Source organism: Nycticebus coucang, chromosome 3 (assembly GCF_027406575.1).
Source record: "Nycticebus coucang isolate mNycCou1 chromosome 3, mNycCou1.pri, whole genome shotgun sequence".
Taxonomy (NCBI): Eukaryota; Metazoa; Chordata; class Mammalia; order Primates; family Lorisidae; genus Nycticebus; species Nycticebus coucang.
This window is the reverse complement of record NC_069782.1, coordinates 30938905-30958364: the sequence shown is the minus strand read 5'-3', so window position 1 is coordinate 30958364 and position 19460 is coordinate 30938905. Positions and strand designations below refer to the sequence as shown.

At 37.1% G+C, this 19460-nt stretch overlaps 1 protein-coding gene and 1 pseudogene across 1 annotated transcript; one reads left to right on the top strand and one right to left on the bottom strand.

Moving 5' to 3' along the window:
- Positions 1–6671: 6671 nt before the first annotated feature.
- LOC128580576 (CCR4-NOT transcription complex subunit 7-like) lies at positions 6672–7461 on the top strand (annotated as a pseudogene).
- Positions 7462–10473: 3012 nt separating this feature from the next.
- LUM (lumican) lies at positions 10474–18808 on the bottom strand. The gene is made up of 3 exons (XM_053582592.1): positions 18393–18808; positions 15085–15967; positions 10474–12138 (listed from the first exon to the last, which is right to left on the bottom strand). The coding sequence occupies exons 2-3, from the start codon at positions 15944–15946 to the stop codon at positions 11984–11986; spliced, it is 1017 nt and encodes a 338-aa protein (XP_053438567.1). The 5' UTR covers positions 15947–15967; positions 18393–18808; the 3' UTR covers positions 10474–11983.
- Positions 18809–19460: the final 652 nt, after the last annotated feature.

Here is a 19460-nt window from a genome sequence, read left to right as displayed (position 1 = left end):
TTCCTTTCCATTTCATTAAAAAGGTGAGAAAAGTAAGTCCTAGGTATGGGTCTGGCAGGGAAAATTTTACCTTGTACCATCCTACTGGTCCATCGGCTTGTAAGAAAGAAAAGTAACAAGCAAAAGCAGACTTGTGTAAGAAAGAATGAGAGACACAGAGAAGGAAGAGAATATAAGGACACAAGAGAGGGGAGGAAGAAGGTGGGAAAATTCAGAAGTAGACTAAAAATCCCAAGAGATAGACTATATGCCAACACCTTAGTCTCATAAATATCCAGGCATCACACAAATGCCTGCTATATGACTTCTATCTGGCAGGAGCTATTCATATCCTGCAGATATCACGTTGAAAAAAAAAAAAAAGACTAAAAATCTCTACCTCCCTAGAACATATATTCTGTGAGGAGCAATACATAATAAGAAGATGTAAATCAGTAAAATATTTATGTTAGGTGGTGACAAGCTCAGGGGAGTTGGACAGGGTGTGTGAGGGGGTTTCAACTTTGAGTTAATGGAATCAGAGTTATAGGCAGATCTCACCAGCCAGAGATACCTGGAGTCTTGTCTCCCCAGACTCACCGTGCCCAGTTGTAAGGAATCTGTTACTCGGCTGCCATCTTGCTCCTCCAACTCACCTCAGTGCTTAATAAAATCAACTTCAACCAAAAGAGTCAGAGGAAGCGTATTACTGCTGGGAGGAGGTTCCACAGGTGTGAGGACATTGGAGATGGGCAAGTATTAGGAATTGGGCCTAAGAAGAGAGACTAGTTTGCATAAGCATCGCTGAGTTACTCCTTTCCTCTCAAAAGGATGGAGAGGAGCCATGAATGTTACTTTCTGCTCCGGTGTCCTGCTCTAGGTGTCTAGAGCTCAGTGGGCAATCTAGAGATGACAAAAGGGGAAAGAGGGCTCAGGGCGAGTCTGTGTCTACTTCTTTGGTCTTGAATAAGTTAGAAGCACAGAATTGTAGAGCTCAGAGGACTTTAGAACCTGCTAGTACAGCTTCTTTCACTTGTGGATGAGGAAATCAAAGTTCAGAGAGCAAATCACTTAATCACATATTTAATGGCAGCCTCTTTATTTCCCCGGGAGTCCTCTTTTCACTGTATGAAACCACAATGTGGCTAAAAAAATCCTGCTTCATTTCATTTTCATTTCAAAAATAGTCATTAATGTCTATGGAATAATTCATAGTCTTTTGAATATGACTTACCTGGGGTTTAAATGTTAGCTGCAAAACTTACTACTGTGTGAAATTTGGCCGATTGAACTCTTCTGAGCCTCAAAATCCTGGTTTGTAAATGGGGATGGGATCCACCTCATAGAACTCATGTGATTATTAGGAGATCCTGATAATGAGATGAGGTTTTGAATAAAGATGTCAATGACTAGAAAAATAACCTATGTGAGCGGTTTGGTATAAATTGAATTATTCGTTTTATCAATGCTTTTCATGTTTATAGCCACAGCTTAGAGTGTGTGGTCCCAGGTGAAAGTGAAGAAGAGAGGAGGTGCAGGAGGAGAATAGAGTAAAAATAAGACAAGAAGCCAAATCTCGTACGTAAGATGAATAATCAGACCTTCAAACTTCGTCCTCACTCTAAACTTGAGATGGAAAAATTGTAAGTGAGAGAGGATTCTTCTATCTTAAACTAAACATTCTCACCCTCTGGGAGGGAGACCAGACTCATGCTATTGGAATTTGTGTATCAGCTCAGCAAGGATTGGATGGATTTACTTCAGGAACAAAGAAAGCATTTAACTTCTACAGTAAAAGGATTATTTGGAACCTGGTAGACTGCCGCCTGATATTTCATCTCTAAAGAGAGAATTAGATACAGGTTGTGGGGGAAAGTACAAAAATGAAAGACTTCTCTGCTCAAAGTAGAGGCAACTACCCTAATTACAAATAGCACTAAAGCGTATCTGCAATAACTTTTGCAAGGTCTAAATGAAATCCAATTCCACTAGGTTCTTATTTCTTTGGAAAGATAAAGAAAGGCTAGAGATAAAGGCAAACTCAGAATGGTTGTCCTGTTTGAAACTGAGAATATTTAAAAATATATCTATTGCATAAAGGTCAGCTAAAATTGCTTTAGAGTTACTCTTTGGCATTTATTGCTTAGTCTTATTTTTAGCTACTTTTTTCATGTAATTACCTTTTAGCTTAATAACTCAAATAATGAATTGGTATAAATAAAATGAGGTAAATAGAAAAAAACAGAGTAAAAGTGCTTTTAGATTTCTTTAGTTTTTCTCTGTGTTTTTTTTTTTTTGTTTTTTTTTTGAGGGAAAGTATTACCCTAGAAATAACTAAGGGAAAGCTAGTGAGAGTTCAGAAAAGTTTAGACATAGCAAGAGCTGAGACCTCAGTGAAAATACTCTTGTATGGGAGTCAAATGTAGTTTTCAAGATTTATATCCTTTGTATTAACCTGGATGGAAGTGGAACACGTTATTCTTAGTAAAGCATCACGAGAATGGAGAAGCATGAATCCTATGTATTCAATTTTGATATGAGGACAATTAATGACATAGTACGCGGTGGGCAGTGGGTAAAGAAGAGCAGAGAGAGGGAAGAAGGGACGGGGGTGGAGTGTCAGTGTGTGACACATCTCTTGGGGGCAAGACACAATTGTAAGAGGAACTTTCCCTAACAAATGCAATCAGTATAACCTGGTTTCTTGTACCCTCAAGGAATCCCTAACAACAATAACAACAACAACAAAAAACCAAAATTGTAATCTCCAAGAAACTTTCCCCAAGGGTCTTTTCACAGGTACATCATAGGTACATCAACTTCTGAGAGTGTGGTGACTAATTCATATGCATGGTAATCTTTTCTGTTAAAATGTTAAATGCGTATTTATTGGGAAATATCCCTCACTCATGTGATCTAAATTGTGATATCTAAGCCCTGACTGGGAAGTTTAGCAAATGGAATTTACTTCCCTGTTCTTTTAATTTAAAAAATATATCCTTCTTTAAGCAAGTCTCACCAAAAAATTCGGACAACACCTTGACACTTTCAAAGCGAAGACTTCTGAACACTTCTTTACACATCTGAACTATGAAGTCATAGTTTTTGTAGTTTCCATCTTAGACAAATAAAGGTTATTATTCTTTCAGAACAATAAAAGTATAATAATAAACCTAAAATTAAGATGATTGCATTCAAGACTCCAGGCCATTTAAAAAAAAAAGTGAAATGAAATTTTATCCTAGTATTTTTCTGGGAAAATGCCAAGGAATAGAAATGAGAAAATTAAAGGGATTTCTTTTTTTTTTTTTTTCTCTCTCTCTCTCTCTCTCTCTCTCTCTCTCTCTCTCTCTCTCTCTCTCAAAAATCAACACAGACGGCACCTGAGGCTCAAAGGAGTAGGGTTCCAGCCCCATATGCCAGAGGTGGTGGGTTCAAACCCAGCCCCAGCCAAAAAACGCAAAAAAAAAAAAAAAAGAAAGAAAGAAAAATCAACACTTGCCAAATGTAATTAGTAAAATGGATGCTCTCCCCAGACTTCCCCATCCTCTTTTCACAGCAGTATTTATGACCAAACCATTATAGAGAAGGAATCTACAGGACACCAAAGATTGATGACAATCCAGCCATTTTAAGCCATGGTCTCTGTGAGTCTATATAGGACTTCAGAACAAAAGGTTCTTTGGGTATTACTCAGCCCAAATCTTTCAGTCTTGTTAGATGTTAGCCCATGAAGCAAAGCAACTCACCCAACGTCTTGCTAAGGAACAGAACTAACTCTGGAAATCTGATAAGGAGAGTGCTGTTCTTTGAGGCGACCCCTAGAGGGAGGAGCCTGGAGGTTTCTGGGAACCCCCCAGAGTGAAGATGCAAAATGCTTGGTGTAATACAAGTGTTCAACAGAGGGTCCTGGGGCCAGGTCCTGTTAGGGTACAGTCCTGATTCCAGCTTCCAACTGGTATTTATGGAGATTCAAACAAAGGAGTATAAGGAAGAAGTTACAATAACTGTTATCCTGTGTAGCAGGATGTGCAGATGTGACTGCTTTTCTGGGTTACTTTATCTTGATGTTGGGAACACCTCGTTTGACAGCTGCTGTTTATAGATCTGACCAGTATCTGCCTTAAATGTTTCTGCCTAGGGAAGTGATTAATTTGTTATGCACATGTTTGCAACTGTTACTGGTGATACAGATGCCCTATTCCTTGCTATGCACGTGACTGCAACTTTCTTACAGTTTCACACACCTACCTACTGTCACAAGTCAGTAACTTTTGCTACTGCCCTGGACATCCTGTTTCCTATGGGTACATTGAGATGTCTTTGTTACATGTTCCCCACGTATTTATGGCTCATGATGTTTTACTTTATTTCAGTCACAGTCAGGTAGCAAGCAGATAAGTACCAGGTTAAGCATAATGAGAACTGCGTTGATTACACATTTCTCCACCATCATTAATTAATGTTATTTCAAAAAAAGGTAGCTGGAATTTGTTCTCCCCCAGTTCTTGGTATCTGTGCATCCAAGCAACAGAGTGTGTTCTTTCATATGGAACAATCAGCCAAGTTTCTTGAATTGACTAAGTACAAGATATGTATGGTGTTGCATGGTGACTACGGTTAATAATAGCATGCTGTGTACTTGAAAAGTGTGAACAAAATAGGTCTTAAATGTTCTCCCAACAGAAAATTATTAGTATGTGATCTGATGGCATATTAATTATTTAAACATTTTACAATGTATGTTTGTATCTATACAAATATCTCAGAATATCATATTGTCTGCTGTAAATATATACAATTTTTGCCAAGTATTTTAAAAGACAATTTTAATTGATAGAAGTGGATGATCCTGTGAATTAAAGTAAATTGAAATGTTGTACCAGAAGTTAAAGAGAGTAGAGCAAAATAAATTGTACTGGAGCTTGTTAAAGGAGGCCCGGCTCAAGACTGACCTTTGTAACTTGTTCTTTCCCACCACAGTTTCCTTCCAGTTAATTCCATTCAGCAACCACATAGGAAGAGCTCACTACCGGGCCCTCTGTTTTCTCAAGGCTGAGAAGAAGAAATTTATGAGCACACATGTAAACACATCTAAGCTCCCCTTAATGCCACGTTGTAACATACACTTTCAGAGCGCAGTTCTGGTCTCAAATGAGGGTTGCAATACTTAAAATATCTCTGATCCTACATTCTGACTTTCTCCATGCCTAAATAGAAACGAACCTTTTTGAGCTAAGATTTAAAGAACATTTTCTGAATTAGCTAACACATCATAAATCTAAATAAATGTCCAAATAGATATTATTGTTTCAATTAAATTTCTTCTCCAAAGTCTTTCCTTATCATCCAATCAAAATTTCCTCTCTGTCTTTCCTTCACATCCCTTCAGGGACTTGATTTTCTTTTTACCAGTTCTTACTACCTGACATCATACTATGAACTATGTGTTTATCTACTGATTGTTGGAATTTCCTATAAATGCTAAGTTTGGGGGAGTAAGGATTTGTTGGCCTTGTTCACTAGTGTATTGCTAGCATCTAAGCCTTTCCTAAAATATAGGAGAAACTTAATAAATTCAGTACATGTAAAAAAAAAAAAAAAAGAAAAGAAAAGAAAAAGAAATAGAAAGAAAAAAATGCAGTACATTGTAGAGGACCCCAAGAACCAGGTGACCTCTGAGCAGGATGATTTGCAGCAGGGGTGGGGTGGGAGTGAGGGGGAAGGGGGGGAAAGGGAGTGGATCCTCAGGTGATTCATCCGCAGGTGCTCCTTGCAGAGAAAGAACCTGAGCCCATGGCAATCCTTTGGCACGCAGTCATTGTCTAATACTCCCCTCACCTGTCTTGTGCTGTGTCAATAAAAGGCTACTGCGGAGGTTGCTAGGGGCTACCCTGCAATCAAGGTTAGCCTGCCTCCTGCAAGCTTATACTTCTAATCCGCATCAGGTCGGGCCTGGTTCCTTCCTGTGGTGATCAAGACCAGGGCCATAGGGCCACTAGGGGCTGCCACAGTACATGTGTATTTGTTGACAGATTGATGAGAAAGATACAGATACGGGCACAATGAAGGAAGTTATCAAAGAACTTAATAACTTTGATAAAGTATTTTTATTTTTATGATGAATTTTATTTTAGTTTATTTATTTTATTTTTATAATAAAGGATATTAATTCTATCTGAGGAGGTTCGGGGGTATTCTGGTGAAGGGACAGAATAGCTTAAGATGAGTCTTAAAAGATCTGTATGTATTTCCAAGCAAAAGGAGCATACAGGAATTCCAGGAAGAAAGGGAAGTTTTCATCACCATGAAAGCAAACACAGCAAGCTTCAAACTCTTAAGTATGGTTGACAATTCAAGCAATTCAGTTTTAAATAGATAGTAAAGCATCAGATTTATGTATTAGAAAACTCATGTTAACAATACTGTGGATAATCAAGTTAGCCCAAATATAAGAATTTTTAGAAATCTTGATGGAAATTGAGCAAAGTCTTGAACTAAGGCAGTAGCAGTGAGGATAGAAAGGGTTTGAAACACAATCCATAGCATAAGGTAGCTAAGGCTCTCAAATATTTTAAAAATTCTTTCTTTCTTTAGAATAGTGGGTGCATTTTAAGAGGAGCCAGTCAAAAATATAGGTGATGCTTTTTGGACCAACCAAAATTTGAAAGCTACTCCCTTGTGTCCTCACTATGCCAGCAGCAACTATAGATCATAGCCAAAGAATTTGTGAAGTTTGGGCTTGCAACCTGGATGAAGAGATGAAGAAAATTTGTCAGGTTATTCGAAAATATAATTATGTTGCTATGGACACTGAGTTTCCAGGTGTGGTTGCAAGACCCTTTGGAGAATTCAGGAGCAATGCTGACTATCAGCACCAACTATTGCGATGTAATGTAGACTTGTTAAAGATAATTCAGCTAGAACTGACATTTATGAATGAGCAAGGAGAATACCCCCCAGGAACTTCAACTTGGCAATTTAATTTTAAATTTAATTTGACGGAGGACATGTATGCCCAGGAGTCTATGGAACTACTAACAACATCTGGTATCCAGTTTAAGAAACACGAGGAGGAAGGAATTAAGACCCAGTACTTTGCAGAACTTCTTATGACTTCGGGAGTGGTCCTCTGTGAAGGAGTCAAATGGTTGTCATTTGATAGTGATTATGACTTTGGCTATTTAATCAAAATCCTGACCAACTCTAACTTGCCTGAAGAAGAACTTGACTTCTTTGAGATCCTTCGATTATTTTTTCCTGTCATTTATGATGTGAAGTATCTCATGATGAGCTGTAAAAATCTTAAAGGTGGATTACAAGAAGTTGCTGAACAGTTAGAGCTGGAACAGATAGGACCACAACATCAGGCAGGATCTGATTCATTGCTCCACAGGAATGACCTTTTTCAAAATGAGAGAAATGTTCTTTGAAGATCATAGTGATGGTGCCAAATAGTGTGGTCATTTGTATGGCCTTGGTTCTGGTTCATCCTATGTACAAAATGCCACAGGGAATGCGTATGAAGAGGAAGCCAAAAAGCAGTCATGACATGAAATAGTTCTTTTGTTTTTATTTTATTTGAGCTACACACATGCTTGTGTATAGGTTTTGTCTCTGGTTGAATCCTTGAACAGTAGACAGCTTTACTTTTCTTTTTTTCCATCAGAAGGTTCTTTCTTTCTTTCTTTTTTTTATTAAATCATAACTGTATACAATGATATGATTATGGGGCATCATACACTCACTTCATAAACCATTTGACACATTTTTATCACAGTGGTTAACATAGCCTTTCCGGCATTATCTCAGTTACTGTGCCAAAACATTTACATTCTACATTTACCAAGTTTCGCAAATACCCCTGTAATATGCACCACAGGTGTGATCCCACCGATTCCCCTCCCTCTACCCCCCCCTTTCCCACTTCCCCCTATTGTTAAGTTGTAGCTGGGTTATAGCTTTCATGTGAGAGTCCCAAATTAGTTTCATAGTAGGGCTGTGTACATTGGGTATTTTTTCTTCCATTCTTGGGATACTTTACTAAGAAGAATATGTTCCAGCTCCATCCATGTAAACATGAAAGAGGTAAAGTCTCCATCTTTCTTTAAGGCTGCATAGTATTCCATGGTATACATATACCACAATTTATTAATCCATTCGTGGATCGATGGGCACTTGGGCTTTTTCCATGACTTAGCTATTATGAATTGGGCTGCAATAAACATTCTGGTACAAATATCTTTGTTATGTTGTGATTTTTGGTCTTCTGGGTATATGCCCAGCAGAGGAATTACAGGATTGAATGGCAGATCTATTTTTAGATCTCTGAGTGATTCATTAAATCATAGTTGTGTACATTAATGTGATCATGGGGCACCATACACTAGTTTCTTTTTTCATTTTTAGAGCCCATTTTATTTTCTGCCTTTCAGTACTAAGTATGACCGTTCCTAACTCAGATCTTAATAAGTAGAAACGTATTCAGGTTAAATTTGGCCTCAATTTAATATACTTGTTAGCAAGCATTTGTAACACAGAGTGGGGAAAGCTCTATCATACTGAGTATTTTGATAAACTTACCTACTTGAGCTTGGTTTATTTTTTCCCTTTTCCTAAATTAATTGGCACTGACTGTAATTTATTTCCCTGTTTCATGTCTCTCCCTTCCATTCTCCACGAGTTTTAGCTATTTGAGATTGTGGACCATCAATTTTGCACTTTAGAGAGAGATTCTGACTCAAAATCCTCTGTTTTATCAGAAAGTTGGTTTTCCTTGCTCTTAGCTGGAGAAAGGACCATCTGCCAACTTTATGCAGTATACTTGTTTTTGATCCACAGAATATAGCACATTCATTGTGCACACTCAGCAAGACTAACAAAAACAAAGACAAGAAATTACTGAGGAGCTTAATAACTACTGTTTCTGTACCTGGTGCCTAATCTTCCCAAGATTAGGGAAGATTAGGAAGATTCCCAACATCCAGTGTCTGTTGGTTTCTAACTGGCATGTGTAGGCTGCTCTGTGACTGAAGAACTTTTAAACCAGCTTTACACCCTTCAGGAAACATCCCTTGTGATTGGATGTTTATATCTGCCAGGAAACTGGTACTCAAGATGTTGAAGCTACAGTTATTTTATGATAGCACACTTCCCCTTAACAACTCTTTTTATTCCATCACTGTTTACTCTTGCTTTTTATTTTATAGCCATACTTATGATGTTCTTGATTTGTTGATTATACAAATCAATTTTATTAAAATCCAAAGAAAACCAGTCGTTAGGTATATTTTGTACTAAATTAAATTAGAAGACAAAAAATTGTGCTTTCATAGTTGCTACAAAGATAAATAATGGAAAGATTTGGTGCAAAACAACAAAATACAAAATCTATATTTTCATATATATATCTTATTAAAATTACCTGAGGAGTGTAATGCTTGTTTATTTTTTTGTGTATATCTTTGCAATCTATTTTATATATATTGACAAAAGAGACTGTGAAATTAGCCAGGCAGAATATGTGACCAGACCAGAGCATGTGTAGAAAGACTTTTTGGTAATTATTAACTCTGCCCCAAAATGATGGACTGCAGGTTATAATGTGTGTTACCTACACTTCAATCAGTAATATTAGCAACTCTCCAAATGTTAGGCATATTGGTTTGTTTCCCTTGTATATTCTTCGTTCATCATATAATACTGTAACTGGGTGGTCCTTTTTAAACAAAACATTATTTGCAAACAGAGGGTATTACTTGTTTTTAAGGCTTTTGTAAAAGGCTTCAGAAATGTTTTCTTATTAAAAAAAAAAAAAAAAAGTGAAGTCCATGTAGGGAAGTGAGGGAAGAGGAGGTAAGTGAGTCTCCAGAGTTCCTCCTCTCAGCACCTCCCTAGGGCTGCCCTGGTAGAGTAGTTGTCCCAGAACAGGCTCTAACTCGCGCCTCCCCAGATCCCAGACGCTTCTACAAGAAATGTCACATTGGGCTTACCTTGGTCCTTGTCCACCAATGTTAACTCCAGAAGAAATAGTGCTATTAAATTTATAGTTGTGCTTTGCAGATTTTAGAGTAACATACGACTTTGCATAGAGATAAATCAAAGGCTTTTGAATATGGCAACAGTCAGCTAGGGAGACGCTTTCCCCAAGTAGAACGGAGACAAATCCATTTAAGTCCATTACATTCTTTCTAAAAGAGAATTTAGGGCACATTCTCTGCTACCTACTTGAGAATAAGTCTCCAAAGATTGATGGTGGTTTTAGACATAGAGGAAGTTAGTTTTATTGAGAAAAAAAATATCTCTTACGTTTACACCAAGAAATGACCTAAGGGTACTGTCACAGCTCAAAGAGTTTACTTGAATGTAGAAAAGACAGAACGAAAAATGCAGTGTACCTAATCTAATCCATAGATCTCAGGCATCTTCCAATCAGTCAGGATAATGACCCCTTCATGACAGCCCATTTTATCATAAAACAGAGTTCACCAAAAATGATCTCTTAAAGTTTATTATGCTTTGGAGATATTACTCTGTTTTAGATACATGTTTGACTCCAAATTCACTTTTATGGGATGAATATGCATTAGACTACAAATTTGTGGCCACTCAAGGAATATTTCAGGCTACCAAAATGATATAGGAAATAGGTAGTGAAGAGAACTGTGGTAGATCAAGATACTCAAAGAATATTTTGAAGAACAGAACTTAATTATTATTAGAGATTGTTTTTAGGAAGCTTCCATGAGTGTGCCATGTTCTCTAAGTACATTTGGCTTCAAACATAGTTTTTGTTTTTAACTAAGTAAGATGAAAGTTATTTTTAATAAATTATATGCACTACTACTTTCAATTGTGTCAAATTGTGGGTACCAGTATTATAGAAAGCTGAAAGTGTTATTACATATTACAAACTCAAAACCTCTGTTCCAGATGTATTGGTTTCAAGATTAATTCATTTTTAAAGTATCGTTTTCAAAAAATTTTAACATTTTTAATCCTGGGAGTTATCTACCATTTTTGCTTAACAATCACATTAAGTGATTGCTGAGATCTTAGAGAGACTTCTCATTTAATCAAATATTATTGGATATGAATCTATAAAAACAAGGATGGTAATAAAGAAACTAAGAAAGTTTTGAGATCTAATTATGTATTATAAGATGTGTTTATAAACTCCTTGTAATGAATTCTAAAAGCAAATTATTTAATCAAAAATTCCATGTCCACCTTAGTAAAATATTACAGGCTAGAGATATCTTTTTAATCCTAATCTATTCTTTTATTTTATGTGGGGGAGATATGAATTTCACAAAAAGTCGAACACTGATGCCATTTGCTATGTTTTATTTTGCTATTAGCTTATTAAACATAACATGCAAATAATCAAAAAGAAACACATACATGACTTAGAGTGAAAAATACTTCTAGAAAACAAAATTATACTAGGTAAGTATGCAAATTCTTAATGCTAAAATACTTCTTTAAATGCATGTGGCTTTATAATTTTTGTCTAATATTTTGCAGAATTATTGGTCTCCAAATATATCACCTATTTTTTAACAGAAACAAATTCGGATATCAAGATAATTTTGTCCAAGACAGTAAACATCCAAATATATGTAATCCATGGTTTTGGACACATTAAGTTAAGATATACGGATTATAAACTTTGATGTCCATGCAATGAGTAGAAGGTTTTGCACATCATTTGACAGGAGAGATACAGAAAACACCAAATTTACAAGTAAAGAGTTGAGTTTGTTTTCTACTTGTGTGTATGTGTGTGTTCTTGCGATGAAATAGGCCTGCCTTTCATCTTTTCTTTAAGAAAAAGTGGTAAATGTTTACAAAACATTTTCCTTAAGAATTAAAAATTCATGGAATAAACAGTAACAACAACAACAACAACAACAAAAAGGATACAATGAAAACTTACACACAGAAATGTAACCATACAGTTTTCCTCCAGGATACACCTCAATATAACTGGGATTAGCAGAAGTTAATTAACAGTGATTTCATTTGCTACCCGTAGACACTCGTACATATCAGGAGGCAGACTGCCTTCCGTCAGGCGATTGCCATCCAGACGCAAATGCTTGATCTTGGAGTAGGACAGTGGTCCCAGGATCTTACAGAAGCTCTTTACCTCAAACTCTGAAAATTGAAGAATAGAAAATCGTATTCATTTTTTAATACACTGGGTTACAATAATAATTTTAAAAATTCTTCAAGTCTATATTATGAAATAGGACAAACTCCAGGCAAAACCAAATCATGACATGTGTATCACCCAAGGTCATGTTTTTTCCTTCTGTTTCCTTCTCCAACTCCAATTAATCATAATTTCAGGGCAAACCCAAACACAGTAATTTTTTACTTCAAGTTGCCCCCTTAACTCAGTAGTTTAATCCCAGGGATTTTTCTACGGTACCTACCTCAGAAAAAGTATGGAACAATGGAAAGAGGATGAGCATAGATGGATGTTGGGATTCTACCTCTCCCACTTACCAGGTGAGTGACCTTGGAGGACTTATCTGATTTCCCTGTTAGAGATAACAAACCCATCTCACTGAGCTGCATGAAGATTAAATTAACTAAGGAGCATAAAGTACTTCAGACAGTACCAGTGCACAGCATGTCCTAAATATTTACTGATGACCTTTAATTTTTTTTTTCTTTTCTAATTTACTCTACATTAAGAAGATCTGTGATTGGGCGAATGCTTCGAATTACAAATCTGAAATATGGAAAATTGTTTTTGTCTATATATTCTTTGATATTAGAAAAATATTAAGGGACTCTATTGACAGTTAATAGAACATGGAGAGTTGGAATGCATGATTTTTACCTGGCAAACTAACCTAAATTGTGGAGTACCTGACAACATCAAAGATAAAGAAAGAAGAAAAGGAGCCATTATTCAAATGCACTGTGTTCTGGGCATTGTGGTTTCTCTCTCAACTTAGCCTTCAGTTCCCATCGGCTTCACTCCTAGAAGCCCCTCTTCCCACCTTCTACGCCAGTTCTTCCTTTTTACTCATAACGTGTGTGCTCCCAAAGGGGCCTGCATCTGTATCCTTTTTTGTTTCAGTGAAAGAAGTAGCTGTGTGGCTAACCTTCACCCACCAATGCTGATGGATTTCTTCAGCCCTGAAACGTCTCAAACTCCTTTAGCATTTTAGTCGTTCAGAGTATGCTTCTTTTTAACCACACATGTTTAAAATGTGGTATCACGTATTGCCACATAGTGAATTTTCCACTGGAAACAACTCTAGGAGTTTAACTGTTAGCTTAACAGTTGTGTGACAGTCAAGCCGCACCAACTGTTACCTTGGATGCTTTCCAGATATAGCAAAGAACATGTGGTACTTCAGAGCTGGCAATCCTGGCCTCCTTCATAACCACAACCCTACTAGGAGTTACATCAAACTGTGGAAGAAAGAAGTACGACATGGATAAGGTGGATAAGGAAGAATAAAAGTGCGACATGGATAAGGCTGCAAGTTTTTCTGATAGCATTATCTTTATTCAGGATGGCAGGAAAATATTTTAGCAGATAAAGATGTTTAATTTTGGTAGATTATTTTTTCTATATAATTGCTGTATATGTGAGTTGATGCTTCTCACATGATTTTTACTTTAAACACTTGTCCATGAATCATGGCTTTTCTTTTCAGTCAACGCTGTTAGTGGGAAATAATTTCCCACCTGAATCTGTATTTCTAGAATTGAAAGTCTCCAAAGAGCAGGTAAGTGTATAATCTATGTGAATCAGGTCAAAGTCCATCCAGAACATAAATGAAAAGGTAACCATGGCAGCAGGAGAAGGAAGGAAGAAACCGTGGAAACATCCGATGAGGAGAAAGGTTGTACATAAGAAAAGGGGCCCTGTCATACATACATATATATATATATATATATATACACATTTTTAGAGACAGAGTCTTACTTTGTCACCCTTAGCAGAGTGCCATGGCATCACAGCTCACAGCAACCTCCAGCTCTTGGGCTTAGGTGACTCTCTTGCCTCAGCCTCCCGAGTAGCTGGGACCACATGCACCTGCCACAACACCTAGCTATTTTTTTTGTTGCAGTTTGGCTGGGGCTGGGTTTGAACCCATCACCCTTGTATATGGGACCAGTGCCCTACTCACTGACCCATAGGTGCCACCCTTGTCATACATATTTTTTATAAAGATGTTCCAAACCCTCATCATATTCCTTCCCTCCTTAATTTTTCTCACAGTCCTCATCAGAATACTACAAAGACCACATACTTCCAAGCAGAGGTAGATGAATGGTCATCAGAGCTACAAGTAATCATGTCAAGGAAGACCATAAGAATTTATGGGCATCTCCGGGGTTATGGAAGATGATTTGAATGCCCCTGCCAACTGTACTCCTTCTGAACTTGATCATTCCTTCCTTCCTAAGCTAGATCTTGTTAAAAAATAAATGTAAGGGCTTGGCACCTGTAGCTCAAGTGGCTAGGGCACCAGCCTCATACAGCGGAACTGGTGGGTTGGAATCCAGCCCGGTTTCCCCAAACAACAATGATGATAACTACAACCAAAAAAAAAAAAAAATAGCCAGGCATTGTGGTGGGCACCTGTAGTCCCAGCTACTTGGGAGGTTGAGGCGAGAGAATCGCTTAAGCTCAAGAGTTCAAGGTTGCTGTGAGCTGTGATGCCACAGCACTCTACCTAGGGTGATAGCTTGAGACTCTGTCTCAAAATAAATAAATAAATAAATAAATAATAAATGTAAGACACAGAAAACCTGTTATAAAGGGGGCAATGAATACAAGATAAATATCAAGAGATAACACAGAAGGATAAATTAGCACAGAATATTAAATTTGAAGGAATTAGATATTAATTTTTATGATCTTAATTGTTCTTGATCTGGATACTCCAAAGAAAAGACTAGATATTGGGCACATAATTGAGATAGAATTCTTTTATGTTTGAAGTAGAGGGATACTTCATTGGCATTTTTATTTATTATTTTAATGGAGCCAGAGTAATATTGGTGTTGCATAGCTCAGGCATTTAAAGGTTGAGGATACATAAACCAAACACAGGCACAATTTCTACTTACTTTCCAGTTCATTGACCTCCAGGTAATAGTTTTCAAGGTTCTCATTGACAGTCGGAATGCTTTTAAGTTTATTATAGGAGAGATCCAGCTCAACCAGGGATGATACATTGAAAGAATTTCCAGGGACTCCACCGTCAGCCAGTTCATTGTGAGATAAACGCAGATACTGCAGCCCATTAAAGCGCTTGAAATACTCATCGGGGATGTTGTTAATCTTATTGTTGTCTAAGTAGAGAGTGAGAAGAGACACTGGGAGGCCAGAAGGCAGTTTAGTCATCTGATTGAAGCTCAAATCGAGGTACTCCAGAGATTTAAGTCCTCTGAAAGCAGCTGAAATCGCTTCATCCCTTAGCAGATTGTGTTGAAGATGGATGAAGGTCAGATTTAGCAGTCCCTCAAAGGAGCCCAGCTTTGTGATCTTGTTATTAGTAAGCTGCAGATCCTCCAGAGACTTGGGAAGGGGGCCCACAGACTCTGTCAGGTTGTTGTAGTTTATATGAAGCTTCTTCAGCTGTTTCAACTTCGAGAAAACTCTCCCTTTTATCTTGGAGTTTTCTAGGAGGTTGTGGTCTAGGATGAGCCACTGCAGATCAGTGACATTCTCAAAGGCCTTGTCATCAATATGGTCAATCTGGTTATTCCTCAGGTAAAGGTACTTGATCCCGGGGGGCACCATCGGCATACTTTTCAGTTTCAGTTCGTCACAGTACATGGCAGAGGGGTAGCTTTCCGGGCAGTTGCATTCTGGTGCACAGTTTGGCGATGACAGCCCATAGATGGACATGGGAACATCATAATCATAGTACTGGCCACTGGCACCCCCAATTAAAGCCAAACAGAGAGCAAATGCACCCAGATTCATTTTTGGCAAATGGTTTGAACCCTAAATAAAGAGGGAACATTTGTTACTATAAAATGGTAGACTTCCCCCCACAAAAGAAGAAAATAAATTAAATCTGCAACACTAAATGCATTAGTAAATGTGCACTTTGTTATTTTGTCACCTTTTTTTGAGTGTATATAATGGTATCTTTTAATTTTCGTTTATATTTTGAGGATGAAGGTGTCTGTTTACAACTTTGGGGTGAACAGGATTCAGCTTAGACTGCATACACATGAGCCCCCTTCTGGGAGAGCCGGGTCTAATTGTTTCACTGAGTCGCTTAGCTCCTTTTTGATTAAATGCTTTCCTGCAAGAGGTTTCCGGGTGGTGCTCGCTGACCTCTATATTAGACCACTGCTCAGAACATCCCTCAAAACCAGAAGAAATGAAAATGAGAAGACGGTTGTAAGCTGTACACTCTACCCTGCCATTTGACATCATCAAGATGTCTCATTAAGAGCTTTACTGGGAACTTGGGCAATCTGTGGTTTTGCCTGAAGGAAAGCTGTTCTTACCATATGTGGGGGAGAAGAGGGGAATACATGTCTTTAAAAGTATCTGGTTATTGTTGGTTCCCAGGAAAGGGAATAGAATTCTTGGTGCTAGTGTGCGTGCATATCATTTCAAGATTGCTTTAACATTCCATTCTTTTAAGAACACTGCAAAACTGTGTTCTAATGTTTAGAACTGTAACTAATATTTAGAAACATTTAGTTACTAACTGTAACTAATATTTAGTAAACTAGTTTTAGCAAAACTGTATGTATTAATCAGGGAAATGTCACACACATTCTAAGAACTTTTAAATCTAGAAAGATATCCAACAGGTAGAGAAAGATATTCTTTCCAAGTTTTGAATCAAAGTAATAGTCTCTCTCAGTAAATCACAAGTTCCCTTCCTTCTCATGCAAAAGTTAAGGTGACAGTGTTTGTTTATCCAGATTTTAGTGGCCTCACAGAAAGCAGATGGAAGAGAGGTGAGAATAAAGGAAATGTCTATATTTAACACTAGCAGTAGGAATCATCTAGGAAAAGATTCAATTGAGAACATAAATTTAAAATAACTTGTAATAGTTATCTTTTCATATTAACATATTTCTAACATATATCTAAGATGAAGCTCAAAAAAGCCCATTTCACTTTTCTTGGGGAAGTTCAGAGTTAGGGAAAGCAAAATTATTATCTAAGAGTTGGACTTTATTAGAGTGAAGAGTTTATGGCTCAGGTGAAGTCGATAGATGGAGAATAGAAATATGAAGGATTCACGTTTTTTTTAGATAACGCAAACTCTATCTTCCTATGAAAGTATGATACAAGCTTTTGGATCAAGGTGGTTTGAGATAAGCAGAATCTTTGGGATTAGAAACTTAAAGCATCTTTTCTTTAATTTGGGATTATAAGGCGCTCTAGTTCATCAGATGAAATACTAAAAACAGTTGTTATAGTTTGATTGCTGACATAATGTAACAGCATGCAGCCAGATCTTGGTAAATTATTCCCTGAGATTGTGACAGAGGCATTTCATTTAGTTGACAGAACTTGGCCGTGACAATAACTTCATAGCACTAGAAAGAGCATGATGACATATTCCTAGGATGTTAATACTATAAAGATTTGTCTTTCTTCATTAATAAGCTATTTCAAATTGAGTACACACCAAAATCCTCATGGTGACTATAGTGTGAGTATTGAGTAGTAAGGAAAAAAATGCTTGCATATTTTTGGCAGAGTAAAACAGGGGATCTAAATTCAATGAAAGTTTATAACCATATAATGACTCCACTATGAGGCAAAAGCACACTGTACTTCCCCTCATTTGTTCAAATGCCTGTGGCAATAGAGAAAATGCTGTTCTCAAGATGTAAATCTTTTCCCAGAATTTGTCTAAAACATGTTCCTTACGACACACATCCAAAAACAAATCTTTAAAACTAACAGAATAAAAACAAGTAATCTGTAAGTGTCCAAGTCCTTCAGTTCTCTCTTATAGCAGCATAGAATGTCATTGCAAATTACAGCAAATTGTCACAACACATTTATTGTAAACTATTTTGAATGCTGATTGAAATGACCTTTCTTCGCTCCAATATTAAATTCCAACAACACTAACAGATATTAACTAGTTAGCATAACTAGTAACAAACATCCTAATTTCCATATTTTTCCACCGTGTCTACTTCATTCTAACATTGAAACTTTTTATAACTTTCTTTGCCAAGCACTACAGCATACATTGCATAAAATGTATCTCAAATCCATAAATCATGGAAAGCACATTAAACAGAATGTGAAAGTAAATGCTCAAAATTGTGGATTTGCTGTTGAATAGCAATTGGCAACGTTGCTCTGGAATTTTTTCTGTTCCTGTTACAACAAACGCTATCCCAAACAGCATCCCCAGTGCTACAGTTAAAACAGCACTTACCTTTCTGTCTTGACACTGCTTTCGTTAATTCTTAAAGCAGATGCACTATGGACAGGAGTCCACCAATATGTGCTGTAAACTCTGTCAAGAGGGAGCTGACTGCCAGATTCTTAGTGATACAAGAGCTGAAGGGGGTGGGGGGGGACCCAGCCCAGTCACGCCAGTCTCCGAATGGAGTTATGTCATTGTGGGGATCTTGTGGTGTGGCATGCGGATACACTGCTCTTTAACGAAGTGCAGGTGGACGTGGGGAACGAGGACAGCTCATTCCCTATGGAATGGGAGAGAGAGACATGTTTAACTAGCTCAAATACCATAGCTTTTAACCCAGAATCGAGTCCAACTCTAAATAAGGCTGCTGCCGTGAGAACATTTCTCTCACAGATCTCTTTACTTCTGGGGCTGTGGCAACAATTAAGTGCAATTCATTCAGCCAACTGTCATGTTCATCTAAAAGTGTCGTAAATTATATACAGAACAAATAATCTGAGGAAAATGCAAATAAGCAGATTTGAAGGAATTGAATTTGTTTGCCCCTCATTCTTGGAATTTATATTGATTTACTTGGACTAATTTAATTTTTAGCCATGAGAATAACCTACATTAGTTTCTGAAATACAAAAATGCTTCATATACACCTGATTACAGATGGAAAATGTCAATATTTTCAGTTTACTTCTATGCTAAGAGGACTCTTTTTATGTTATTCAGGTCTGGAACCAATCAGCAATGGCTTGCCTGTTTCTTATTTTTGTGAGTTTCATTTAGTAATTCACCCAAAACCTTACTTAGAAATAGCATTCTATAGCTTAATGCCAAAAAATATAAAAGAACAGAGAAAAAAGGTCTACTAAGAATATCACAAGGCAATAATATTTCATTCTTTCAGTGCATGTTAGTGATTTTTTTTTTTCTAAATATAAGAGTTATTCAAAGCTGTGATCTCCCATTTGCCTGGTTTGAAATTTCTTTCATTGTCAGTTCCTGATGCATGCTTTCAGCAAAGGAGAGATTTATTGGGGTCCTTGTCTATTTTATTTTGTGATTTTTATCAGATGTATTACTGAG

Excerpts from the sequence above, each read along its gene's own strand:
- LUM (XM_053582592.1), bottom strand. The coding sequence starts at position 15,946 with ATGAATCTGGGTGCATTTGCTCTCTGTTTGGCTTTAATTGGGGGTGCC. Across the intron at positions 12,139-15,084 it reads GGAGGTCAATGAACTGGAAA|AGTTTGAGGTAAAGAGCTTC; the intron begins GTAAGTAGAAAT and ends TTCAATTTTCAG.